The sequence below is a fragment of the Simochromis diagramma genome, unplaced genomic scaffold (assembly GCF_900408965.1).
Source record: "Simochromis diagramma unplaced genomic scaffold, fSimDia1.1 OVJJ01000205.1, whole genome shotgun sequence".
NCBI classification, from domain to species: domain Eukaryota; kingdom Metazoa; phylum Chordata; class Actinopteri; order Cichliformes; family Cichlidae; genus Simochromis; species Simochromis diagramma.
The window spans coordinates 16,967,917-16,995,305 of NW_024386782.1; the positions used below are offsets into that span (position 1 = coordinate 16,967,917).

The 27,389-nt window shown below is 39.5% G+C and overlaps 4 protein-coding genes across 5 annotated transcripts in view; all 4 read left to right on the forward strand.

Moving 5' to 3' along the window:
* The first annotated feature begins 1,072 nt into the window (after nt 1-1,072).
* LOC120727840 (angiopoietin-related protein 3-like) lies at nt 1,073-5,991 on the forward strand. Of its 2 annotated transcripts, none has more exons than XM_040022395.1 (3): nt 1,073-2,340; nt 2,614-2,724; nt 4,875-5,991. In XM_040022395.1, exons 1-3 carry the CDS (start codon nt 1,834-1,836, stop codon nt 4,896-4,898), a joined length of 642 nt encoding a protein of 213 aa, XP_039878329.1. In that variant the 5' UTR covers nt 1,073-1,833; the 3' UTR covers nt 4,899-5,991. The 2 variants fall into 2 exon arrangements, with proteins under 2 accessions (XP_039878329.1, XP_039878328.1); XM_040022394.1 differs by lacking the exon at nt 4,875-5,991 and adding an exon at nt 3,478-4,868 and having other exon boundaries at nt 1,076-2,340.
* A 1,153-nt stretch (nt 5,992-7,144) lies between these two features.
* Nucleotides 7,145-12,746, forward strand: LOC120727835 (phosphoglucomutase-1-like). Its single transcript, XM_040022385.1, has 11 exons — nt 7,145-7,894; nt 9,025-9,187; nt 9,472-9,618; nt 9,837-9,962; nt 10,406-10,596; nt 10,736-10,890; nt 10,970-11,085; nt 11,198-11,333; nt 11,813-11,996; nt 12,156-12,284; nt 12,494-12,746. The coding sequence occupies exons 1-11, from the start codon at nt 7,637-7,639 to the stop codon at nt 12,581-12,583; spliced, it is 1,695 nt and encodes a 564-aa protein (XP_039878319.1). The 5' UTR covers nt 7,145-7,636; the 3' UTR covers nt 12,584-12,746.
* A 2,877-nt stretch (nt 12,747-15,623) lies between these two features.
* On the forward strand, nt 15,624-18,489 carry LOC120727842 (leptin receptor gene-related protein). Its single transcript, XM_040022398.1, has 4 exons — nt 15,624-15,803; nt 16,130-16,205; nt 16,647-16,830; nt 16,959-18,489. Exons 1-4 carry the CDS (start codon nt 15,788-15,790, stop codon nt 17,073-17,075), a joined length of 393 nt encoding a protein of 130 aa, XP_039878332.1. The 5' UTR covers nt 15,624-15,787; the 3' UTR covers nt 17,076-18,489.
* A 3,196-nt stretch (nt 18,490-21,685) lies between these two features.
* Nucleotides 21,686-27,389, forward strand: part of LOC120727833 (cAMP-specific 3',5'-cyclic phosphodiesterase 4B-like) — a 47,785-nt gene continuing 42,081 nt past the window's right edge. The window contains exons 1-2 of the mRNA XM_040022378.1: nt 21,686-21,820; nt 23,836-23,904. The gene's annotated coding sequence lies outside the window, so the exon portion shown is untranslated. The remainder of the gene's footprint in view (nt 21,821-23,835; nt 23,905-27,389) is intronic.

The following is a 27,389-nucleotide window of genomic DNA, read 5'->3' on the forward strand; positions in this document are numbered from 1 at the left end:
CGACCTTTCAGACAGCAGAGCCTTTGGTGGAAGTCTGGGCTGAGGACTAAGTTTATTGTGTACACACTGTGGCCCCCATACAACCGTCATAGTTAACATTTAACTGACAGGCACCACCACAATTGAGAGTTTTATTTTCGTACGTTCTTGTGTGTGTGTGTGTGTGTGTGTGTGTGTGTGTGTGTGTGTGTGTGTGTGTGTGTGTGTGTGTGTGTGTGTGTGTGTGTGTGTTTCATGTATTATTGATGTCGGGGACCTAAATCTCTTACGGGGACATTTCTTCTTTTGGGGGGACGTGTAGAGTGAAGAATCGGTGGAACAGGTGTTTGATCTTCGGTGATGTTACACATCTATACAGCCTTTCAAAACCACAGAGTTGTTATTAATTGATCCTGTGTAATTTGGGTCATCTTATAAAAAACAAATGACAAATAGACCCACCATACTACTGCAACAACAAGAGGGGACCAGCCATGACCTTATTTAAAGGTTAGTTCAAGGCATTCTCACACTGTCCTGGCTCAGAGGAAAACATCTTTAGAAAGATTAAATGAAATAACGACTTTTAAGAGGCATTAACATTTCTGTAACATTTCTAGATTTCTGTTCAAATGATTTTTTTATACTTTGTTTCCAAGGAGCCCGACTTTCTTGCCATTTCCTATGCTGGTCTTGAGCAACAGTTCACGTTTTCTGAAAGTCTTTTAAAGTTTTTCTTTGTGTCTGTTTGTTTGTTTAAGTCACTTAACACTGACTTATAAATTTTTCAAGCACAGACAAAAAATACACCAAATTATATCTTTAGGCACTTTGCTACTAGTTTCCAGTGAAAAGACATTTGTTTACATTTCTTTAGTTTTCTAAAATTTTCTTTTGCATTTTCTTCTTAAAATGAGAGGCATATAATGGTGTTTTATGTACCAGCAAGGTGATTTCCAAAGAGCTATTAGCTGAAAGCTTAGCAGATCTCAGCATGGTGTGCAGGGTGTCCTTTAAAATTTTAAACTGGACAAGTGGAAGACAAAAGAAGAAGTGACAGGCCTAACAAACTATCTACAGCAGATTAATGCCCTTAAGAAATAGGAAAAAATCCATCAAAGACCTGACACAGCATCTGACAGATGGATCTGGCCTTTCAGATGATCTATTTACTGTTCACTGAAGCCTCAGAAATGGTCTCAGTGAAAGGGTGTCTGTGAAGAAGCTTAAAAACATACCTGGATAGAAAAACACATAATAGAAAGGTATCAGTCGAGGATTTGTGCCCAGACCTCAACATTATTGAAACAGTGTGAGATCATCTCGACAAAGAACCAAACAAATCCAAAAATCTTTGAATGTCCTTCAAGAAGCCGGGAGAACTATTGCTGAAGACTACTTAAAGAATTGATAAGAAAGCTGTGTTTGGGGATTTCAGACTGTGCTGATGAATAAAGGCAGTCATTTCATTCAACTTTGTTAGAATTGTAAAATCTCTGTATTTTCCTGTTTGCACAGGTTTTCACAGTCCTGTACGCTAGCTTCAAACATCACATCTATATAATTTATAGATGTATTATATATAGATTTAGCAACAATTATGATTTTTGTGTTATTCTGTGAATGAATGCTGTTGTATCATCCCAAGTGACGATAACACTTACATGCTAATCTTTAAAATTTGAATAAAGCATAAGTTCCAAACAGACTTTCAACAGTCCCTGAGAGGAGAAAACTATATTCTGTAGAAAGATGTTGATTCAGCTAACGTGGTAATCATTAATCTGATATCAGACAGAGTATAAAGCTCTGGATCTTCACTCAGGAACTCTTCATCCCGTCACAGAGCGAGGTATGAGAATAACACGAATTGTTTTCATGTTTGCCCTGGCTGCTGCTTGTGTTCCTGCCCTCTGTGGCGAAGAGGAACCTCCGGTCCTCCACCTCGAGGCTCCTGCTGAAAGTCAGTCCCGCTTTGCTGCTTTGGATGACGTGTATCTCCCGGCAAATGGCCTCCTCCAAATGGGTCAGAGCCTGCGGCAGTTTGCGCAGAAAACAAAGGGACAGATAAATGATATCTTCCAAAAACTCAACATCTTCAATCGCTCTTTCAGCCAGCTGTCAGTGCTGGCCAGCGAAATCAAGGTGACAGAAGAAGAACTGAAGAGTACTGCTACTGTGTTAATGGCCAACAATGAAGAACTCAGGGGCTTTTCTGAAGAGATCAGCTCCAAGATGAACAGCATCCTGCAAGAGAAAAGTCAACTGCAGAATAAAGTGGAGGGCCTCGAGGAGAAACTGAGCAGTCTGTCACTTGGCCTTGTGCCGAGTGAACGAGCAGCAGAGATCAATAGCCTTAGGGTGAGTAACCTGTTGTTAGAAAGAAAACCTGCACTTGATGTTTCTGTACTTTGCTGAGGTAAAAAAAAAAAAGAAAAAAAAAAAAGATCACTGCAACAGTATTGTGCAACAATAAACTCTAAAATAAATCAGACAACCTTTATGCTTTTTGGCTACTACAATAATCTTTGTTTTCCATCTATTCTCTCAGTGTTTGAATGCTGTTATACAAGCTCACAATACTATATTATTATTAACAATCATTCTTTTTTTTCAACATTCATCCCTGATCAGGAGGTGATCCAGAGCCAGGAGCAAAGCATTACACAGCTGCTGAACGCCGTGAGGGAACTAAGTGACCAGCTCATCTACCAGAGGACAAAGATCAATATTCTAGAGGAAAAGGTAAATAATAGAGACCTCAGTAAAAATGATTGGCATCTTATGATTGTTTTGTTTGGTGGTGACTCTTCATCCATAACAAATGTGCATAACGCTGGGAAGGGTTTAGCTAACTAAGAAAATAAAATGCATGATTCACCTCCTGTCGTCACTTCAGTCAGAGTGAATACATTCCACTCAAACGCAACTTTAGTTGTAATCATCTCCAAGTACCTGGCAAAAGCATCTCTAAAGCAGCAGAAGATCACACTGGGGGGTCTACCCTGTTAGCTAAGAACAGGAAACGGAGTCTACAATTCAACAAACTCACCAAAATTGGACAATAGAAGATCAGAAAAAGGTTGCCAGTTCTGATGAGTCTTGATTTCAGCTGCTGAAAGCAGCGTGAAGCTCATGAGAGCATGGATCCATCCTGCCTTGGGTTAATGGTTAGATATGGTGGTGGTGTAATGATGTGGGGGATGTTTTCTTGGCACACTTGGGGTGTTTTGTACTGACTGAGCATTGTTTGACTGTCACAGCCTACCTAAGTATTGTTTCTGACCATGTCCATGAATTATACTGTGATATGTGCGCACATACAAGCATGTGCAGCCTCCAGTCTCCAAATCTAAATCTTACTGAGATGCTGATCATCTGAGCCAGTGCTGTAGTGCTTTATACATTTCACTGAAAAAGCTTTTGAAGATTTCTACATAGAGTCAGTGAGAAGATTTTTTTCTGCAAGCCAAAGGTTTTTCTGACAATTTTCCACAGCTGACAGCCAACATGTTAGCTAGCCCAGGAGACCATTGAGAAGATGCCAGAAACCTTCAGCGCTGAAGCTCCAACACTCACCCCTTACCTGACCTCAGGCTCTACCAGCAGGACCAAAACAATCAATAATATGGATAATGAAGCTTAAGGTGATGTTGTGAGCGACTTAATGGTTTGATATCTGTAATGTGTTATTAAAAACCTGAAATATTCAATCAGACCTCGAATGCTCATCATTTACAAGCGTGTCCAGGATATTTCCTGTGGTTTGCAGCATGTCATTAATACAGTTTCATGAGAGAACTGTGCAAATAAGGACTAAATGAATGCGATTGATAAATATAGACTCCGCTACTAACAATTACAAAAAAGAATAAGACCTCTAAAGATAGTTATTTATCAGTAACGGGTTATTGGTTAATTTAACACATACAGTATGAAATTGTCACCAGTCACAATATCACCACATTGTTTGATTTGTACATCCCAAATTTGTGTAATACTGTATACAAGGCAAAGAAAAGCCAAAAATCCTGTCTGGGAGGTGTGAGGCATTAAGTAGTGCAAACGAATTATTGTTTGATGAAGTACTCGATGAATCAGGGGAGCTCTACTTCAGAAAAACAAAATAGCGCTCCGTCATTACCGAAGGATCATTACTCATTTATTAATGAGTGGTGGCCAGCCAAAAAAGGTTTTAAAAACCGTGCAAATATAAAAGCTTTAAATTTAAATCCCCTCTTCTCTATGTTTTCAACTTAGACCATGGAGTAAGAGAAAGGATGGTTCAGTAAATTTTGATCAGTAAAAGTATGAAAATGGTTTTGGAGATTATGGAGGTGAGATTTTACAGAGAAAATAAATTCTCAAATTCCACATTTGATTCTTATCATCATTACTATCATTAGCATGTAATTTTATAATCTCTGTGACTAACACAGGGTGCCTGCACCCCTGTGAGCATCTTTGTCTGCGTCACTTTTCATGTTTACTTGTTAAACCATGTTGGCTCTGAGCCTCCAAATCTCTCTCTCGTGCACACAGAGGAGTTCTGGCTTTGTCTCAGGAGGATTCAGTCTCTATCCTCTTCAGGCAACTCTGTCCTTCACATAGATCTGGAGGACTTGAGACAGAACAGATGCTTCATCGAATACAGATTTTTACCTTGATGGGCCAACAAGCAACTACACCATTCACCTCACGCACGTGTCTGGAAATCTGCCTGACCCATGAACAACCTCACAGGCGTGATGTTTTCCACAAAGTATAGGAACCATAACAACCATCAGGACACCAGCTGTGCCCACCAGAAAACCAGTTGGTTTGCATCCCATGGGAATAAACTGAATCAGATAATAGGAATAATGAATGCTTGTTGTCTACTATTGTCTTCACAGTATGCGCTTTCTATCATTTTCTAAGTGGATGCTGGTTCAGCACCTGTGGAGACACTAACCTGAATGTGAGATATCTTCACATGAAACTAAAGGAGTGGACTGAATGTAGGAGAGGGATCCAGGGGATGTCAGGTAAAAGGCGTCTTCTTTCAAGTTGACCCAGATCTCCATCTATCATGTGGCTTCCTCCAGTGGCATCTCCCAAAAATCGACTTCCCCTGAATCAGACGTCCTTCTCTGATCTGATCCATTTCTATAACAGGGTCATGTCTGTTCTTAATTCAGTGCCATCTGAGGTGCTGACAATCACGCCATCCAATACTGATTTTTGTCATTGGCAGCAGCGATTTCTCCAGGTTTCCCCAAATCTCTTGATTTTCTCATTTACTGCAGATGGTGAGAGTCTTCACAGTTTCCACAATTTGTTCACAGAGTTTTACCCAGTGTGTTACTGACCTGTCACTAATTAACATAATTAGTTGCAAAATGTTCCTCCAGCTGTTTCTTTCCGATACCACATATGCTTACAGCTTTTTCCTGCCCCGTTCCCAACTTTTTTAGAAATGTTGCTTCCATCAAATTCAAAATGAGCTCATGTATTACTTAAAATTATACATTTACTCCATATGCATACTTGATATGATTTTATTTGTGAATAAAATGGGGTTTAAGAGATTTGCAAATAATTACATTCTGTTTTTATTTATATGTTACAAGGATCAGATTATAGAGAAGAAACAGTCACGTATGAACAGTTTTTATATTGGGTCACATTTACTCACTGACCCCTGACAATTTGGGAAGGATCCCTTGACTGGACCATGACATAGAAAGGAAAAAGTTGGATGCATATATGAGGCTCCACAATCTCTTCTTGAATTGTTTCTATATGTTTTTCATGCTGACCTTTTTTATGTAACAAGAGCAGCATCTAAAAGTGTCAGCTTTTGTCGTGATTAATAGGTTCATTGTTTGATATATTTGTTATTATCACAAAAATCAAATAACTGTTATAGAAGACTTTAAAAACAGGAATTTATTCACTTCTGAAATGCTAAACGCATAAATTTTTGTCACTACTGTTGTCAGAATTGTAATGGATTAAAACTGTGTTGGAGAAAAATTGAGAGCTTAATTTTGCTTTATATATAAGAGTCGTTACAGATGAAGTAGAATTGGTGGAGGAAATCCATATAATTTAACAACAGGCATCATTTTTGGAGTTGTAAGGAAGAAAAGTTGTTCTGACATTTTGACTGGTGGGATGTATAAATATAAACAGGCAAACCAAACACTAACATGAATTTGTATCAACTTACAGGAAATGGGTACACGAACCTTTTATGGAAGGAAAGAATGTGTTTACATGTGACACATTACAGTGAGAACAATGAACTGGATGAGAGCGAGCATGAGTAAGAGTATCCTGGAATCAGGTCTGAGGACAAATGAGGAGATCCGAGGTCAGCTGAGGGTCATACATATATAATGTGCATGTGTAGTAAATGAAGTGTGTTCAGGTGCTTGGAGAGGATGTTATGCAGTGAGATGTAAGGTACCAGGATGCAATGATACTCTAAAAGTCAAATAATATAAATATCATATCCAACTCTGTTTCATAAGCTTCTCATACAGGACATTCAGTGTCACACACACTGAAACTCTTAACCATATGATTGCCTGATTTTGTTGCATGAGTCTGAGAAAACGGTAACATTTTGGTACCTTTATAGCACACTGTTACCCTGACGCAACAAACTAATTTCTGGTAAGGGGTGGGAGGAGGGGCCAATTTGTTTGATATATCAACAAAGACCTCAAGCTCCCATAAAGTAAGGTGAATTTTTTATGTCTCCCATTAAACAAATAAATAATTAAATCCATGCTGTAGTGGTTTCAATATTTAATGTATTTTTTTGCATTATTTTAATTAAGTACATTTTAAATAACTTCAAAATAAATACATTTTAGTTGTATTTTCACATTGTTTCAGTAACAAAAAACTAAAACAGAACCCAAATTTATGCAGACAAAAGAAATAAATGTTTATTTATTTATTTATTTTACATGGCACACTGACTTTTGAACAAATATTTCAAAAGGCTGAACTTTTTTTCTACTGATTGGTTAGGAGGGCTCAGTAAACTCCAGAGGGCAGTCTTGTTCCATCGCGTGCAGATGACTTCACTGAGATTTGATTGCACCATGAAGTATGTCTAATGTGAAAACTGATACTTCCTTAAAAACTCACATGTGTGTTCCCGATTACACTCTGACTGCTTGTCCCACTGTCTGCTTCCACAAACAGCATTAAAAACGAGAAATATCCTCTCCTGAGATAGTGTGAGACATGACTTTGATGACAGAAGTCATACTTCTTTTATGCATAATTAGTCTAATCACAGCTGCAGGACTAAACAAATAGACAAACCATTCACACGACAACCACACCTAAACACACACACACACACTTCTTTGTGTTTTGCCATGCAGACTTGACAGTGATCTCCCTGCACATGTGTGAAGCAGCTTCTTCAGTTACTCTGCCTGCCTCTGCACACACATTAGTTTGGAAGGTTATTTTGGGCTGCACAAGCACCCTCTGCTTCCAGTGAAATAATAGGAGGAGTCAAACTCTTTCCTTTCCATTCTGCTCCTCCGTACCATTCCTCATGTCAGCTGACAGGGGATTTCCCTCTAAATAACAAGTTCCCCTTCGCTGTCTGTGCTGCAGCATTAAGTTAGACCTTTATTTTGAAACAATGGACAACAGCCCTCTGCAGGTCTTGACTGTCCCTACAGCCCCCTACCCAGACCAGCGACCCAGCACCAACGGCCTGAGGAGAAAGGTCTATGTGTTCCAGTCCAGAAGGAACTACCTTCACAACTTCATCCAGAGTGTCTTCTCTTCCATTGACCTGCGCGATCGCCAGGGTTCAACCATGGTGGTGGGGGGAGACGGACGCTTCTTCAATCGAACGGCTACTCAGGTCATTGTGCAGATGGCAGCTGCCAATGGGGTCAGTGTCACCATGTGTAAGGGCCTGCTTACGTTGTTTGTGTGTGCATGCTGGCAGGTGAGTGTGCACATGAGCAGATAACTGCATGTGTGTCAGTGTCACCTGCCCCAGTAACTTATTATCTCTTTGTCAGCGATTGTACCTTCATGTCAACTGCAACCTGTGACTTTTGCTTTTACTGTCTAAACTATAATCAAAAAGTAGAAAAAAACTTAAAAAAACATAATTTTTGATGTAATTATATTTTTAAAAAAATAATTGTAACTTTTAAATTAAATGATAAATTGCATATGGATATAAGATACTGACTAGATATTACACTAATCTCTGTTCAGTATCTAATATCCGATCTAATAATAATTATCGGAAATGTCACTTTGAAACACTTCCAAGTCCCAGAGTTCTCCGTGTCGAGGGAATGCTCTCCATCACTCCCTCTATGACTTTTTTTTTGCCTCCTCTAATAATAGGACCCTTCCCGCAAACATAATCTGAGCTACCTGGGGTCGGGGAGGTGGGGGTGGGGAGGGTATCCCCTTGTTTTAGTAGCATAACTGATCCTTTTCCTGGGAGATTAATGAAAGCAAGGCTTAAGTCTTATTGGCAGAGAAACATCCGCCACCATTACATTCAGTCACCATTTACTGATCTTTCAAAGCAAATAACTTGCATTTTAATTTGTGGGCTGAAAGGTCACCTGATGTTTATTCTATACCACATTAGCACTGGTTTGCATGAAATACTACCTAACCACTTAGCCACTTAACCTAACCAGTTGCTTTTTATTTTCTCTGCCGACATAAACACCTGACACTTTAAACGCAGCACACGTCAGGTGTTTGGAACACATATGGCCTACACAAGTGTTCCAGATTAGATCCAAATTTGTCTGCTAATTGGGCCGGGTAAATGATATAATTAGAGGGATTTAAAATACACGTACAAATGATAGAACTTGCTCGTGGTGTGCCGCAAGTGCCGTTTGTGAAATAAAATATCCTATTTACTTCTGACAAGACCTGTGACAAACCTGATATTTACTGCTATTCCCACCCCTGCCTCACGCTGATATATCAAGATACGTAATTTTCTCACCCAAGTAAAAAAATGCCTATGTGACTTTTCCCCAGGTGGGTCGTCTGATCATTGGACACCACGGGATAATGTCCACGCCAGCCGTCTCCTGTATGATCAGGAAATGCAAAGCCATCGGAGGCATCGTTCTCACTGCCAGCCACAACCCCGGTGGACCTGATGGAGACTTTGGCATTAAGTTTAATACTGCAAATGGAGGTATGGTAACTTGAGAGAAGAAAGCATGCAGTCGCAATGGCCAAGTGCAAAATAGTGATACAGGAGAAGTCAGGCATTTAATAAGGCCTCATTCGGATATGTGGCTCGGACACAGAGAAAATGTGATGCTTGTATTGACACAAATCTGGGACAAAGTTCAAACACATCAAAACAACACACAATATTCAGTATCACTATTCCTGTCAATAGAAGATTTTTCTACTATTACAATACTGCAATTTTACACTGTCATCATAAAACCAGGCTTCTTCTGCCTCATCCAGGCCCAGCCAACGAAGCAGTCACAAACAAGATCTTTCAGATCAGCAGGACCATTGAGGAGTTTGCCATCTGCCCTGGACTACAAGTGGATCTGACAACTATGGGAAAACAGACCTTTGACCTGGAGAACAAGTTCAAGCCATTCACAGGTGAACTAGAGCATTAATGTTAGTCTCTCATTCATCATCGAAATTAATGAGCATGCAGGGGGAAAGGGATATGAGGCTAGTTATATGATTGACCAGATATATTCTTTGCAGGTACAAATACACATATTGTCTTTTTTCTTTGTGAAAGGCGTATTGTAAGTGTATTTATGTATCTCTTTCCCTGATGATGGATAGAGTTTTGTTTCTGATTTGTGCAGTGGAAATCGTAGACTCTGTGGAGTCCTACGCTAACATGCTGAGGAACATCTTTGACTTTGCTGCTCTGAAGGAGCTTCTGTCTGGCAAGAACCACTTCAAGATAAGACTGGATGCCTTGCACGGAGGTCAGAGAAAATGCTCTCATAACTAACTCATTTATCGTATAATGTCATAGTTATATTTGCACGCAACTCCAGCAAGTTCTTTAACTCATTTGCTTATGAAGCATGATGCTATTCAAATCTATATGATTTCCATATTTCTCACATTCATGTCAGCAACGTAAAAGAGAAGCTTAACAATATTACAGCAAAATGGAGATAATAATGAGATAAATGTTTGAGGCTCTGTTCTATTCTGGGAGAGGTAACATTGGGTTGTCAGATCTGTGACTTTACTCTCATTAGATTACTAAATCTATTTTGAGCGTCCCCAAACACTGAAACAAAAAGTCAGGGCTGAAGCACTGTGAGCCTCAGTTTTCTCCTTGTTGTTGTTTTAAAATACTTTGTGCTACACCAGATCTGCCTAGTTCATCTTTGTCCTCTCTCACCTGTCCGCTCTCCAGCGGTAGGACCCTACGTGAGGAGAATACTGTGTGTTGAGTTGGGTTGTCCTGCCAGTTCTGCCATTAACTGTGTCCCTAAGGAGGATTTTGGAGGTCAACACCCAGATCCTAACCCCATATACGCTACAGATCTGGTTGACAGCATGCGAGACGGACAGTATGATTTTGGTGCAGCATTTGATGCCGATGGGGTGGGCTTACCGAGTTATTATTTCTGCTTTTTACTTGTTTGTTTGGTTTTTTTCAAACATTACAAGAATATATGCAATATAAAAATGCAGCTTCAAAAGACACTTCCTTGGGCCTGAGAAACCTCTTTCTGCTTTCTAGGACCAGAACATGATCCTTGGTAAACATGGCTTCTTCGTCACCCCATCTGACTCCGTGGCTGTGATTGCTGACAACATTTTTTGCATCCCGTACTTTCAGCATGCAGGGGTGAGAGGTTTTGCTCGTACTATGCCCACAAGTGCGGCATTAGACAGGTAAACGTGTGGCCTGCTTTTCAAATATCACCATCAAAACAAACTGCCTTAGAATACTCTTTCATTGTATTTCCTTCAGAGTAGCCAAGGCAACGAAAATCGAGCTATATGAAACTCCCACTGCCTGGAAGTTCTTTGGGAACCTCATGGATGCAGGCATGCTGTCTTTGTGTGGAGAGGAAAGCTTTGGTACAGGTACTGCGTGTCCGTGCCAAGTAACTAAATCGAAGAAGACGAGGATTCTGATTCTGGGCTTTTGTTTTATGTTTTCTCAACACTGTCAACCTAATTCCACTTCACGCTTCAGGAGGAGACCATATTCGTGAGAAGGATGGGCTTTGGGCTGTGCTGGCATGGCTGTCTATCCTGGCCACCAGAAAGAAGAGTGTGGAAGATTTAGTTAAGGATCACTGGCTAAAATATGGAAGAAACTACTTCACCAGGTGAGATGTGGACACACTAAAAAAACACTAAAAAAACACAGTGTTATTAATGAGGTTATGTGATAAAGTTTTTTTATTTGTTTACTTATTTGTTTGTTCTAAGTGGCTGAAATATAGTTAAGCAGAAATTGTGTCACTGATACAGATGAAGCTGTAACAGGTGGGTCGACGAGACATGTGAAGACACATGTAGAACATTACTGACACCTAGTGGAACATATGTGGTATTGCACTGTATGAAAGAACATTTAACATGAGAATATTATTAGTAGTAATATTAGTATTAGTATTGTCTGTACTGACTCACTTTTGATTACAAAATATTCATTATCAACACAAATTAAGCCACATCACAAAACATATGTAAAATAAGGCATCAATAATCAATAATAAGTACCTGTTAGTTTATTATTTATTTATTTAGCCGTTTTTTTTTTTTCTCATTAGATTTTTGTTTCTACTCTTTACATTTTGCCCAGGTATGACTACGAGAATGTAGACATAGATGCAGCATGTGAAATGATGGAGGATTTGGAGATCACAATCACCGACAAGACCTTTGTGAGGCAAAGATTTGCTGTGGAAGACAAAATCTACCAGGTGGAGAAAGCAGACAGCTTTGAGTATGCAGACCCGGTAGACGGCACCATTTCCAGGAACCAGGTACACGAAAAACACTGTGGTGCATTTTTCTGTAACGATAGTCTTGCGGTATACACAGATGCATAATGTATGCGATTTGTCAGCATCAGAGCCTCTCAGCTGTGTTTGCAAACCCTAAAAAAATGTATCTCAGTCTGTGCTGGGCTGTCTTCACTGCAGGGGCTGCGGATAATCTTCTCTGATGGTTCTCGAATCATCTACAGACTCAGTGGGACCAGTTTTGATGGGGCAACAGTTCAAATCTATCTCGACAGCTACGAGAAAGAACACGTTTTTGGGGATGCACAGGTGGAGTATCTAAAAGTGAAAACTGCATTTTGACCAGAACAGGCAAAAAAGACAAACCTTTGAATTACTAAGCAGAAACTCTTTTTAAATGAAATGTAGCGCTGTGTGGTGAAAAGGAACAGTGTTACTGCTCTGTGGTTGTTTGGATGATTTTACATATGGCAGCAAGGTGCATGAGTCTCTAATTGTGCCATCCTTGTTTTGGACAGGTGATGCTGGCACCCCTTGCCACTATCGCTCTAAAGATTTCTCAGCTTCATCACAGGACCGGTCGAACTGGTCCGTCTGTCATTATATGATTCCTTATTAATTGACAAAATAACGCTCTTTTTTAAGTTTTTCCATCCTGTTTTTTTGTGTTTGTGTTTGTTTTTTATAAAGGAAGTCTCAAATCCAGTTGTAGCTACATATGATGCAAAAGTGTGCAGTTGAATGAAATTAAATGTGATATATTAAACAGCGTTTTTGTTTTTGGTTCGGTTGTGGCATGCTTTGGTGCTTTTTTATGGCAGATGATATTACATCTACTTTACTTTGTTTCAATTTTGCTTTTGTTAACTGTCATTTTCATTCTCACCAGTGAGGCCCTGACTAAAATCTGTAAGATTACAGAAAGGTCAGCGTTTTTAGTGAAAAAAAATTGAACCTATTTGAGCATAATGTTTTCATAAAGTAGCACTTTCACTTCCTCAGTGAAACTCTTTAAAAAACAGCATCAGCACTGTCTCTTTTTAAAAAATCTTTTTCTTTTTGTACCAGTTATTACTGAAGACTACTTGACATGTGCAGTTGAGAAACTTAGAACATGACAGGCAGGTGCTCAGTTTAAAAAGAAGGAACGGGCTGTTTCCTGTCGTTAATCCTCTAAAACCGTCATTTGGATCATGCGTACCCCTTAATTTAGGGGAATAATAACCTGAAATTGAAGTTGAGTGCGTGGGTGCTTGAGAGTGAGTGACGGCTTTCCAGCTCGTTTGACTCTGTTGAGTCTGAAAATGACAAAAAGCAACAAGTCAGCATTTAAAGATTGCTCCCAAGAAAACATCTTCTAAAGATCTTTTAGTTTCACTGTGACAAGGGTCCTCTTTTTTTCTTTTTTTCTTCTTTTACTTCACTATCTGTAAGTACAACTTATGCTGATACCTTTTTAGTACACCAACAAAGCAAAAACAACAAAGGAAACTTTTAAACTGCAAGAAAATATTTTTTCAAATAGCTTATCCATATCTGGTCAGTGCACCACATAATTTCCATCTGGACGGCAACAGCACAAGTCCACAAACATCTGCCCCAGCTCTGTGATCACTCATGCCCTTTGAAGTACTGTCCCTTTCTGTCTGGTTTCATCTCCATAATGCACTGAACCTGAAGGGGAACAACAACACAACAAGGGGAAGGCCAGCTGTGGTTCATCTCAGGCCCGTCGTGGTGTGAGTTTTGGTTCCACTAAAAATTTCAGTCCAAGATTGCACAAGTTTACATGCATAGTTACTCTGTGATCAGGATCTGTCCGTCAATAATACAATATTATATTACAGACTGCAAATGGAGGAGGAACTTAACTAAGGAGGACACAAAAGTCAGGTATTTATGAATGATAAACCTAATGTCAGTAAACAAAATCAAAACCTATTTACATGCATAGTATAAAGGTGCCTAAGAAGCACTAAAAGGTATTTTCATGCCTTTTGTAGATAAGTAAATCCATAACATGGTATTATATTCAAGGGTGTGTCTGGGGTCTAAATATATTGGCTCCTCTGGTGTCTCCACACCAATGCTATTGTAATCTGCAAATCTAGTAATGCCCAACACTGTTGGATGTGAGCATGTATAGGGCCAGAGTACAGAACCTGTACCCGGATATATTATTTGTAAATATAGTGCCTTCATAGTTTCATATTGTTCTTGCAGATTTTAAAGTATGAATCTAATATATGCTGAACTGGACTCCATTGGGGTAACAGCACTGGGCAGCTTGATTGGCATGCCCCCAGAGAACACCAGAACTGACTGGTCTGCCACTGGTGCCCTGTTTGCTTCACAGATGATGTTACAAGCATCACAAGGTTTGTCCTGCCATCTCCAGACTCTTTCACACCTGTCACATGTGCTCAGCATGAACCTGCTCTCATCTGGGTGACAGTGATGGACCTGGCAGATCTGTTGTTCTCAGGCAAAGACCGGCTGCATGGTGCTGAGCTGTGAACACAGGTCCCACTAAAGGATGCTGGGGCCTCATACCGTGCTCATGGAGTCTGTTTTTGACAGTTTGGTCAGAAACATGCACATGAGTAGCCTGCTGCAGGTCATTTTATAAGGCTCTGGCAGTGCTCCTGCTGTTTTTCCTCACGCAAAGGAGCAGAAACCAGTCCTGCTGATGGGTTTATGCCATTATACGGGCCTATCCAACTCTCCTTGTGTCACAGCATGGCATCTTATCCACACGCTCTGTTGGGAGATGTAGCAAACCGACTTGCGAAACCACCTACAGACAGTGACAAGAAAACAGATTAAAAAGCAAAACTACAGAAAAATCAGTCAGAAGGGAAGAGGGCAGGGCTGCGGTCTTTGGCCACTACCTGCAAAACCAGACCCTTTTTGCTGGGATTGCTTTCTTATTGCCTCACTAGTGTACCTGCACAAACAAAGGGGAATGGACTCAGTGCTTTATAACGTTTTTAACTTTTTATTTCTTGTACTGTGATGATCACATGTTCCCTTTTTTTTTCAAGCAGTGTATTATACTATATTATTGTGGATAAAGCTCCCCAGCTGTACAGAAGCTGCTGTTCCAGCTCCAGCTGTAAGATTATAGTGACATATGCCATAATAAATCAGTAATTACGATCCAGCAGTATATTTTATATAATTCTGAATAATGTTTAGCTACTTTATAATACTGAAACTTTAGTTCTATTACTTAAGTAGGGTCATGACTTTTACTCAAGTAATAGTAGTTGTTATTCAATAAGGAAAAACTACAAGAAAGTCTCTTGGGTAAGATAAATAGTCATAAATAATAACAATAATAATAATAATAATGATAGACTTGATATACATTTAAAATGTAGGGGAAATTAAGGTAACAAACAATTAAAACACTTGAGTAACGAATAAGTAATGTAGTCTGTATTACTGCAGCAGCTTATATTGTAACACAACACGCAGACGTGTAAAGCCCGCTGTAGGCACGCGCTAAATCCTCTCGTGCTCGTCATTGAGAGACTACGTCACCAGCTAGGACTGTTTGGGTCAACCTTGGTGAATGGTGTGAGGTGAAACTTTTTGCCCGTCAAGATTACAGTATATCGGTAAAGAAGCTCAAGCCCCAGCTAGCCGCAGAGCTACTGTAGCTTTAAGGAGGTCACCTGATGCAAAGAAAGGAAAACCCGACCGAGGAAGCAGGAAGTTCCTGTACGACGACATCGAGCCCGAGCACGTAAACAGTGCACAAAGAGCAGAAATAAACACAAAGAGGGGATTTTCAGACGTTGACCGCAATGGCAGGCATTAAAGGTATTTTTTAATTTTGGCTCTGCTGGGTCAGCCGAGAGTTGAGTGTTAAAGTTTTTGAAGTTAAAAGTTTGTAAGCTGAGTTTTCCATACTGGTCAAAACGTTTGCTGTATCATCTCGAAACTCGCGTCTCTGTCGCAGGTCATTAAGATCTGTTGCCAGATAAGTTATTAACCTGTTGATTTACGCATTAGAGTTGTTGCTATTATCTAGTGTATCCTAACTCTTAGCTCTGCCACGAGTGCTCCACGCCTACCGTGTATTTGTTTTATATTTTGGCCAAAAACAACTCTGTGATTAATGTAGAGTTATTGGTGTCTCGTTTTAGCACTGGTTGGTTTGTCCTTTAGTGGTGCTATTGGACTGACATTTCTTCTGCTGGGCTGTGCAATAGAAACGTACGGGTAAGTTGTAAACGTATCAGCAGCTATACGTGCTATTTTATAACACTGACTTACATTATTATATAACTGAGTTTTGGTTGTGGTTTATCAAAGAGCTCTGAACAACATCATTCACTCTGCAGTTACATTGTGTGACTTTTGATTGGAGACAAAAGAAAAAGGCCAGATCAATGCAGTCAAGGCCTGTATTTATAGTCCTTATAGTCCTCTTGTTGGTCAAACTCCAGGAATGCCAGTTTCTGATGTGACTGAAGTTACTACTTCAAAACTGGAAATCACCCTAAGAGCCCCAGAACATTTTTCTGTAACTGGTTTCACAGTTTTAGAACTCCTAATGACGAGTAAACTGAACTTCAGGTGTGCTAAGATGTTCCATTCTTTTGAAGACGAGTGTTTCATGTCCTTTGTAAATATTTTTGACAATTTCATCTGTTTTTGCAGGGTCTACTGGCCGATGTTTGTCCTGATTTTCTACATATTAAGTCCCATCCCGACCTTCATATCCAGACGCCTCAGTGACGACTCTGAATCCAGCAATGCCTGCAGAGAGCTGGCCTATTTCTTAACAACTGGCATTGTGGTATCATCGTTTGGACTACCCATTGTTTTGGCCCGTACCAACACCGTGAGTTCTCTTTACTTATTTAGTTTCGGATACTAAATGAGCGTGAATTCATCTGTGCGTACAAGTAGTGCATGTGCAGTGGAAACAAAATTACAGTGGAAATCTAATGGGCCATTTCTGTCGTGCAGATCAAGTGGGGTGCCTGTGGATTGGTGATGACCGGAAACGCCGTCATCTTTCTCACCATCTTAGGCTTTTTTATCGTGTTTGGAGGCGGGGATGACTGGAGCTGGGAGCAGTGGTAAAGTGCCGTTGGAAAGTGGACAGACAGATGGGTGGGTGGGTGGGTAGGTGGATAGTTGAACGAACAGACTGCAGACTGAGGGGCACATGTGTCCTGCACTCAATGGGGGATGAAGCTCTAGTGTAGGCAGCAAAATGTCAAATGAAACCAGCGTGTTGTCATGCTGATTTTTATACTGGGGTGGGGATTAGATTTGGAGATAACTGTGTGCCCTGTAATGTGCCTTACGTCTGGGACCAGGGAGAAATGAATGTCTGTACCCCTCTTATGTGCCATCAATATCCACATTAACACATATATGATTCTTTTCTTCGTCTTGCCTTTGTTTCAGTTGCTGAATCACCCTGCTCACTGCAGCTATTATGCCTCAGTTAATCAATATCCTAAAGGGATCCTAAAGAATAACTATTGTAATGTATACTGCAAAGCTTATACTGCATTATCTGTCCTCATTGTTTAAGGGAGGAGTTATAGCTTGCTTATTATTATGAGCACTCTTTGCTAGTACAGAGCAAGTTATAGGACTCCTAATCAGGTAAATATATATTTGTGTTAAGTATGTTGTTTTGCTTTTGTTTTTGTTTGTGTGTTTCATTCCTCAAGCATTTTATTTTTTGTGTTCTGGTGCAGTTGTTTACATTTTCACCAAAGATAATTTCTAGACTGTAATTCTACTGGAGCATATTCACCACTAAACTATATTTAAAAATAAATAAATAAATGTAACACAGTAACACGATCCTCAAAAGCCAGCCGAGGCGTCTGAAAAATGACTCTTTGTACGATCAGTCCAGAAAAAGTAGCCATTAAACTTTATTCTTCTGTACATTACAAAGCAATCCATAATCCTGACAAAATGTTATGGCATAATGAATTCATTTTTTTTTGTTTTTTTACTTGTTGAATGGTAAATACTGTACATGTTTGCTATTTTTGTCCTAGTAGGTGCCTTCTCTCGCATACTTCTTCACACACGCCTGCCTTAGACAATGTACCTTTCAAAGGGTCTGGTTGTAATTTGTTTTTCACCATCAGGGCCTGGTGAAATCTTTAACTTTAATTTAACATTTGCATCCTTGCATGTAATGTTCCCATAGTCAGTCAATAACTAATGATGAGCTTTGTTTGATCAGCATGTGTAACGAAACCTGTCACAGAAAGAAATGTTCTCAGAAAATTCCTGATTTCCTAAACATCTGCTACACAGTTGCTTTTCAGAGGGAAATGTTGTATTGTTTGTATGTAACTGACATGTTCAAGTCCATCAACGGGAAGAAAGTGTATGTTCTCTGTTGTGACTGCTATATTCACACTTTAAAGACACTAAGGAGTGCCTAAGAGTTCTGTAAGTTTTTTATAAGCTCCTGATTGCACTTTTCTAACACTGATTAAAACTCTCTGTGTAGTGAAGCAAATGCACGGGCTCTGTCTGTTCACTGATCATGATTTGATGAGAACTTGATTTGACTTCTGTACATCTCACCTCTTTGTCGCTCCTGATGGCTGATGCATCCAATCAGACACCTGCGCACTGTTTATACAGCAGAGCAGCAGTAGCGGTTGTAGCAAACCCCAGAAAGGGCCTCTCATGAGACAAGAAGTGGAAAAGAAACTGTGTGGGTGAGTGTTTTGGAATCATTTCCTTCTGGTTGGATTTTGACACAGGTGTGAACAGCTGCTAAATTTTTAATTATCTGTTTATTTATTTATGTTTGCTACTTCATAGTTTGCGTACAAGCTTATAATCCTCACTGAAAAACATATTTCTACTTTCCCTTTCCGCAATTTCCAAACACACAAGCATTAGTAATGAATGCAGACTGGCAACAATGCCAGTTGTGAACAAACCGCATAACAAAGGAGTGATAAAACCCAACATTACCTATTCAGGGTTAAATTGCATGTGACAGAAATCCACCACGCAGCTGCACACCACCTGAGTGGTTTAATTCCATTCTCTCTTCATGTGTGTCGGGATGCGCCGAAGCCGCCTCACCAGTCTGAAATGAGTGCATTTCCTCCACAAAACAAAAGAACCCGCACTCTGCATATGAATTATTATTGTTTATATGTAAAGCATGCTGCCTGCCTCCACTAATTGCCTTTTATATGAGAGTGGGCACAACATGTATAGTTTATAGTCTAACATCTCTACAAACAGGTTTAGCAGCTGTATCATTGCTGCTGCGTAAAAGTCTCTTCTGAAACGCAATAGCAAAGTTGTGTATGTGCAATGCATAATGTCTTCACTGCATGTTTATGCAAACTTTAAGAACTTGAACACTAGATACTGATTATAGTAAATGTAAATCTGGTTTTGGAAGGCATTAACATGATGAATTCAGCCACCTGTGTGAAACAATGCCAGCAAGTTGCACTACTGAGGCACCCTGCAAAGACTTTTTATAGTCAATTTACGCTAGTGGGCTAGTCTCAGGAATGAAGCAGAGGCCTTAACATGGCTGTAGATTAAAAAAAAAATCATTTTGTAAAGAAAAGTTGGGGATTGATTGGTGAAAACTAACAATTTGTTAGAAAGAAGAGCCAAATGCTTCTTCAATTACATCAGTGGGATTAGTACCATGTGAATCGTGTCTTCCGACTACAAAGCTGGCACCTTGATGTGATGCAAGTGTCTGCCGAGGGAGAGAGAGTAAGTGCTGAAGTCAAACTACATCTATACTCACCATAATCTCTCTGAAAGTGAAGCATTGAGAAGAAAAGAAAGATGAAAGGAAAGATGAAGATGAAAAAGATGCCCAGGGACACCCATTCATCTCTCTTTCAGGACAGCTGTTGCCTGGCAACAACCAAGGCATCAAAATCATTCTAAAACACTCCCGAGAATGCCCTTGAACACAACACAATGCAACAGAGTTTTGAGTAACATAACAGCGCAACACACTGTGCAACACGCATACGGTAGTGTTTGTTAATGTGTGATGCTGCAATAAACACTACATGACACTGCCGCTGTGGTGGGTGGCAGTGTCAAAGGCAACACACTGTACAGCTCAGTGCAGACACACAGTCAGCGCAACAGAACCCAGTTAAACGATGCAAGACCAAAAAGAAATGAGTAAAGCATAATGCACTGCAGCAAGAGGTAACACAATGTTAACAACAGTGCAGTAACACTGCTGAAGGTAATTCTAACTAGAACAGGCAGATATATATTTAAATACCTACTTTTTCCTGTAGAATAGTGGTTGCCAAAATAAAAAAAAGATTCCCACAAAACAAGAATATTTTTTTCATTACCGTCCTGCATTTGGTCTATGGGCCAATGAAACTGATGAGACTGTATTTATATAGTAGTTTTAGGATAAGAATTGCCCCAAATCGCACCCAATACTGGAATTGTTGGTAAGATCTTAATCAGTTTACAATCATGAGGTTGCCCTTGGAAAACTTTGTTCCTTTTCACAGGTCTGTAACCCGTCTGTAGGCTACATAGACTGAATATAAAAGATGCACATTAGCATTAGCATGTTATGTAGTTAGCATTTTGGCCACCTCCGTATTTATTTTATGTTGTTTGTTTTATGTTGTCACCAGAAGTGTAGTGCTAAATGATCAGCTATCTAGCAGTCTTGGTTAGCATTCATAAACTGTATGAGATTTTCATTCACAAAAAAACTGGAGCACAAACAGATGAATCCACTGAAAATGCTTTAAATGCGAGCAACAGCACAAACACAGTGAAGAGATCTAGCTCAGTGACTCAAAATAGCAAAGCGAGGTCTAGCAGACAGTCGCTGGCTAGCACTGCCTGTGTGAACACAGTCAAAATGTTCACACCCTTAACTTGAAACCAAACTCCAAACAAATGAGTTATTAAAAAAAAAAACTGTCTCCCTCCCCTCACCCCAAACCAGTCCCAGCAGATAGCTGTCCCTCTCATAGCCTGGTTTCTTCCTGCTAAAAGGGAGTTTTTCCTTTCCACTGTCCCAAGTGCTTGCTCATAGGGGGTTAGTTTGATTGTTAGCGCCTTGAGGCGATTGTTGTGATTTGGTGTTATAAAAATAAAATTAGAATGGAAACTTACATCATTTCTATCTAATCTGCTGAAGTTGGGCATTTTAACCTCGGAATCTACGAGGACTGATTCACTTTCAGAGCAAGTCTCAAGATTGAATTGTTGAACTTTCAGTTCTTTGCTCTTCTGCACTGGCTTGTTTTATCTATGTAGCAGCTTTTCAACTTGAGTCAGTTCCAGCTGGCATGGGCAAGAATAATAGATCATAGACAGGTCCATCACATCACTGCATGTAGATAATTATTTTGTATGTGAAACATATAATTAACCTTTTTCATAAAAATAAAATAAATAGTGTGGATAACTTTCAGTTTAGCTCAGTATTCCTGACCGCTATTTAACAGAAACGATCCGCATATGAGGAAGTTAATGAAAGCCAGAGGGCCAGAGGGACTTGTAGAGCCATTAAATAGTAATCCATATCTTGCGCTGGCAGGAAATCAAATGGACGATGCCGAACAGGCAGCAATAGTGAGGAGCCACAGAGGGCGTGAGCGCTGTAAAGCCATTGGTAAGCGGAAGGATTTGCGTCGTGGATGTTAAAGCCAATCGATGCGCTCGCGAGGTCGTGAAAGGGATCGAGCGCGAATGGCACAAATGGAACCTAATAAAAGGGGGCGCGTGCTCGGAGCGCAGCACAGGAACAGTGCGTACAGTGTGTTGCAGTAGACACGAGCGCGTCGGAAAACGGATAAAGCCTATTACTGGTAAGAGACCACGTTTAACCGTTCTCTTATAGACAAACTGTCGTTTTCTTTAGCTTCCAGGAAAATAAATAAAGAAAAAAACTTACCGAGCTTATCATTTGTACACTCAGAGCTTTATGTTGTTTTTCCTCTGTAGCACACAACAATAGCCCACGCGACATTTTTGAAGTTTTGATAAATGTGTGCAGCATCCCTTTAAAATATGTACAGGAAAGGATAATGGAATTAGTTATTTCAGATATTTGCGAAAAAATGAGTTTCAGGACGTTCAGATGACAGGTTTCCGTAATTTGAGCTGTACCGAGGCTATTCTGGGTGGAACACGATCGACACTCGGATGTCTTGAGTTGCACTGAAAGGTATTTTGATTTAGTCATATCACGCAGTTTTCGTGTCTCTGCGCAGACTGCTCCTTATCTCTCCGGTGACTTTTCTTTGTGGGCATCTCCCTTCCTGTTGACAGTCGACTTGTTCAATTTTTTTTAGTGTGTGTGTGCGTTACACTAAAAACATTCTTAGATTCTCAGGTTAGACGCACTTACTGAGTCTAACCTAAGAAATCAAAGTTAGTGATTTCTCTCCTAAACAAGCGAGTTTGATTTATGTCTGAGTTTGTGACAATTGTGTGGGTGGCGAGAAAGGGAGTATTTGTGAACTGTAGATGGTGTGATAGAAAACTTGGATAGACCCACATTAACAAAACCTGTCAACCCATTAAGCAGTGAAGTCAGGGTTGGATGAGGTCAGTCAATTATGGATAGCACTAGTTAGGCTCATTATTTTAACTTGCTCGAAAAATGACGACAATATTCTAGTAATATTGATTGTCTAGCTTTAATGAATATAGGTCCACAGTGGTGACACATTTACTGGGAATGGCTCCAACACTTTCAAGTTCATCATCTCCCTTTGAGTTTTTATTGGTGCTGAACTTTGTGAACTTTAATTAAAGCCATCACTGTTTGTCATCTTATGAAAGGTCTTTTACCGTCTTTCACAGCGCTAAATGGGGCACAACAGTAGCCATTGATTGGTACATGAATATCCATCCGTAAAACTAAGGCACAACACACAGATGCTAAAATGTCAGCAGGCTGGTGATGTCATTGGTCCTTTCCAAATACACTGTTTGCTGTGAATGCTACTGTTAGCGTGGAGAATATAAGTCATTTGCACCATTTATTAATTTCACAATTGTTAACATTGAGACCGACTTTTGAGAGTTTCTGTTTCTTTTTTGTGGGAGCCTTTTGTTTTGTGCAGGAGTGAATCTAGATACTTGACTTCGTGGATCTGTAACAGTATATTTTTCAATGTATGCCTTTTTTTATTCCAAAGTTTGAACATTAAAAAACCATAGGTTTCATTTTTTCCTCTTCTTAATAATCACTTTTCAGAGCTTTGTGTTGGTTCTGCATCCGACATGAGCTCCCACCCCACACCCCACAGTTGTGACATTTCGCTGGAATGTCACATATTGACGCATGTTACATTTCTGAAACTTAGTTGCATTTCCCTTTAAGCCCAGCTCAAAGCATTTATGATGTCCGTTGGGGTCGTGGGGTATGAATTCAGTTGGCCTCTTTGTGATTTTATTCTCAGACAGGGCTGAAAAAGAGGGCGCATACATACAGCTTTTTGTTAGGCGGGCTGTCAGACAGACAGATTAGTGGTTGCTTGGTTGGTGGTACTAATGATGATGTTGTTACTGTCCTGCCTTTCTTGTCGCTGAACTGTGATGTTTGGCTTCCAGCCGGTGTTTGTCATGTTTGGGTGGAAACTCCAGCTGACTGGAAATACAGAAATCCCTGCATGCATGATTGAATGCACAAGCACAGAATATGGTATATGGTTCCCCTAAGAGATATATCATGGACCATTGGTGCTGGTCTACAATCAATCGTATAGTTTCAACTGACCAAAATACTGCGATCAGTCAGCATTTTTCCTTCTCAAAGATTTCACTGTGAAATGTGATCAGTCCAGTTATAATCCATACATTGTTTCTCCTTCAGGTCGAAAATTTGCTGATGTGAATTCCTGCTCGCCCGTTCACCACGGTCTCAAGGAGAACAGCTCCTTCTGTAAGTACACCTTTACAGTCACTGAGAGGAAATATTGTGGCCAGAATCCACTTTATAGGTATTATAGAGTATTATCTATTTTTCTATTAGTTTCCATGCAGAGGAATTCTGCTTGCAGTATATTGCAGAGCTGCTTGTTGAAATTGCTCGGTATAATTTTATATCAAGTCCATAATTCAGTGCGATGGGGTTATGGGCATTTGTACTACGTGACATTTTTCAGAATTCATATGCGGTAGGTATTAATATGATGTGTGAAACTGTTTTTCAAGAAAAAATACATAACTAATCCTCCCCTCAGATTTCCCACTTTTCTTAAATGATTTCTTAAAGTGCCTTAAATTGTGGTTTTAAAATGTTGGTCAGACAAATTGAGCAATTTGAAGGCATCTGCTTATCAGTATAAGGTTTTAAATTCCATATTTTCAATAATTTTTTTAATCAATTTTGTTTTTGTTTACTCAAATATAATATATATATTTTGTTTATGAAATGGTCCAAAATATATAAAAGAAAAATCAGACATCTGTCATGTAAGGTAACACAGGCTCAGTGAATTTAAAGTATGTGGACATAGTTGTGTATAGATTCCTGTTAAAGGCCAGATCTGAAGCAAGAAACCCTGAATATACTAACAACAACAAACGAAGGAAATATTGGCTAGTTCTTGTTCAGTTAGTTCTCGTTGCAGAACAGATATTGGTATAGGTGCTGGTGGGAAAGAGAAAATGGTTCCCCAAGATAACGTTGTGAAACTTTTTGTAAAGAATTTGTTCACTTCAACTCAAGGAGTATGTCCCAAGAGGGCATATCAAAGCTTCACAATGATTCATTTCTGGATTTGCGGTTATGTTTACATGGATGTTGCCAGTGATGATGCTCACCAAAGGCCGTATCAGTGAACCATCTCCACCCCCACCTCCGAATCCTGCACACCATGCCAAGCCTTCTGTTACCGCCTTACTCCCCAAGTCAGCTGTTATTTTTCACTCTAAAAGCTTTAGCCTGTGTAGTTGGTACACCAAGTTTCCTCTTGTAAATGGATACTTGATGAAGAGCTGACACCGAGAGCACTTCAGTAACAATACCTGAGTGCATGTTATTAAAGCGACTTGAATATGATGGGGTAATCAGCGTGAGTGTTTTTTCAAAGCTGGCACTCTCTCTAATTATTGCTGGTTTTGTCAGAAACTCTTAGGAGTGACTCATCCAGAGTCACTGCTGCCATGTGTCCAGAGTCCAATCCCCATCAATTATGTGTAATTTTGTTCTTTTTGTCTGAATCCACAACATCTAAGGCTCATGATGAAATAAACATTTTTTGTCATTTCTTTCATCCAAATATAAAAAAAAGTATTTTTAATGAATGCTGAATATGAATAAATGAGTCATTTGTGCTAGTCTGCTAGTTACACATGATAAGTACACGAGGGTGATTGTAGGTATCTTATTTAAGGTAGGTATTTTTGCATGAAATATTTATTTATTTGTATTTATGTTTTTAAACCAATCAAGTCAGTCTGTAAGACAACAAAGCTGGAAATTGGTCTGCCTCCCCCATTACTGTTATTCACAGTGCCAATATAACAAGCACATGCTGTGAGAGAAGAACAATCTACAAGTACCAACAGGCTCAGAGAGTCTGGCCTACCCATTCTCTCTCTCTGTGTCTCTGGCTTTCTGTGTCTGTACAGTAGGGCAGTGGGTTCCCTGTGGCCTCCACAGTGACGTCATATTTCAGCTGCCACAAATTGGTGTGTTGTTTCTCTCCCTCCTCAACAAACTCCTCTCAGTCTTCGCTCGTCTGAAAAGCTCATTTCTGCTTGAATCTACTTTTGCACTGAATGCAAATGTGACTTAGTTTAGAGCTCTCAACTGCAAGCAGTCTAAAATGAGAAATGCTCATTAACATTAGGAAATTCAGTTGTTGATTGAAGCTTAAAAACAGTGTAAAACTATTACTCTTTGAGAGGTTTCTTCCTTCATAAGGTATCTGATAAATGTTTATAACACTTGTAGTTGTGTTCATTCAGTTGTGTTTCATTCTTAATCAATTGTTTATTGAAGGCACACCAAAACAGATTTCTAGTTTTATTATGCTGTTGCCAAATATAGGTCCTTGTAAAATATGGCAAAAAAGAAAAAGAAAGGAGTGTTATGCCTAGTTAATTTTCTGCTATTAAAGTTAAGTATGGCAGTGCCCCCCTTAGCCCCTCCTTGGTGGCACCCCTGGTAGAGACAAGCAGCATTTTGCTTGAAAGCTTGCTTAAAAAGTGAGTTATCTAAATAGTACTGTAGTTACACATAATAGTTACAGATTACTTTCAGCTAATCAGTTCCTTGGTCTAAACATTTTAAGCCTGTGTAGAAAATTGCCTCTGACATATTTCTGATCTGTAACAATGTATCTTTCTATGAAATGATTATTCATATTTGTGGACATAATTATGTCAGTGCGCTCTAACTTTGTAAATACAAGTACACCTGCATGAAGTGCAACAACTGCTTTGTGTGTAGAACAAGCCTACACACACAGTGTGGGACGGATGGATAAAAATAGAAAAATAAGACTGCCTAAAACTTGCTGCAACCGTCTAACAAGTATTTTTCTTGACATGCAGTTCTTTACCTTGTACATTCAGAGGAAATTAACAGATCAACTCTGTGCTGGAGGAGCCTGGCAAATATTGATTGGTATCATATTCAGCGCTGTAGGAATTACATTAATATGGATCTTTCCAAAATGGTGCCTAGAGTGCTTTTGTGAAAGCAGAGGTTCTTCAATCATATATAACATTCTGTGATTGTTTTTTTTAATGAAGCCAGGAAGCCTATAAATAGTGTCTATACATTTACTCCAGTTGGCAAGTAGATATTCCAGAAGTTCTGGAAAAAAAGCAAGTACTTGTCACTAGCTTAGATAGTTTTCACTGAAATTCCATTTGTAATGCATATGTGTCTCTCCTCTTGGGAACGGGTCTAACTTTGGCTTGTCATTTTTCTCAAGCTGTTACATCTACAAAACAGCTTTTTTTTTTAGCATTATGCCCCACAACATGTACTATTTTTCAGGCTTGTGCAAATATAAATAAGTAAGTAAGTAACCTTAAAACTGTGCAAATTAAAGAAATGACTCTGGAGATATTGTCCTCCAGGAGGCCTGATTATTTATTTTTCTTGTCGTCTGTTTGCTCTTTGAAGGTTGTAAATAGTGATTGTCGTAAACCTTCAGCTACATATCTGCCACATTAGACTCAACAGATAAAGTGTGCAAATGTTTTTGATATGCAGTGTGCGATCATTGAGCTGTTTCATTTGAATCACCCTACAATAACATATTGATGTCTTTCGGCTTAAATGAAACTGCGGGTGGCTCTGACTTAGTCTTCATTTGGATGAGTTTCAGTTCCCTTTTTTGCATGTTTATTCTATGATTTGAAATGTAAGGAGGAAAAAAACATTATGTCTTTGTTATCTTCCTGAGG

Bases quoted from the DNA above. Each gene is read 5' to 3' on its own strand.
- LOC120727840 (XM_040022394.1), top strand. From the start codon at position 1,834: ATGAGAATAACACGAATTGTTTTCATGTTTGCCCTGGCTGCTGCTTGT. The intron at 2,341-2,613 runs GTGAGTAACCTG...ATCCCTGATCAG, and splicing joins CAGAGATCAATAGCCTTAGG to GAGGTGATCCAGAGCCAGGA. The intron at 2,725-3,477 runs GTAAATAATAGA...AATTTTCCACAG, and splicing joins TCAATATTCTAGAGGAAAAG to CTGACAGCCAACATGTTAGC.
- LOC120727835 (XM_040022385.1), top strand. From the start codon at position 7,637: ATGGACAACAGCCCTCTGCAGGTCTTGACTGTCCCTACAGCCCCCTAC. The intron at 10,597-10,735 runs GTGGGCTTACCG...TCTGCTTTCTAG, and splicing joins CAGCATTTGATGCCGATGGG to GACCAGAACATGATCCTTGG. The intron at 11,086-11,197 runs GTACTGCGTGTC...TTCACGCTTCAG, and splicing joins AGAGGAAAGCTTTGGTACAG to GAGGAGACCATATTCGTGAG.
- LOC120727842 (XM_040022398.1), top strand. The intron at 16,206-16,646 runs GTAAGTTGTAAA...CTGTTTTTGCAG, and splicing joins TGTGCAATAGAAACGTACGG to GGTCTACTGGCCGATGTTTG. The intron at 16,831-16,958 runs GTGAGTTCTCTT...TCTGTCGTGCAG, and splicing joins TTTTGGCCCGTACCAACACC to ATCAAGTGGGGTGCCTGTGG.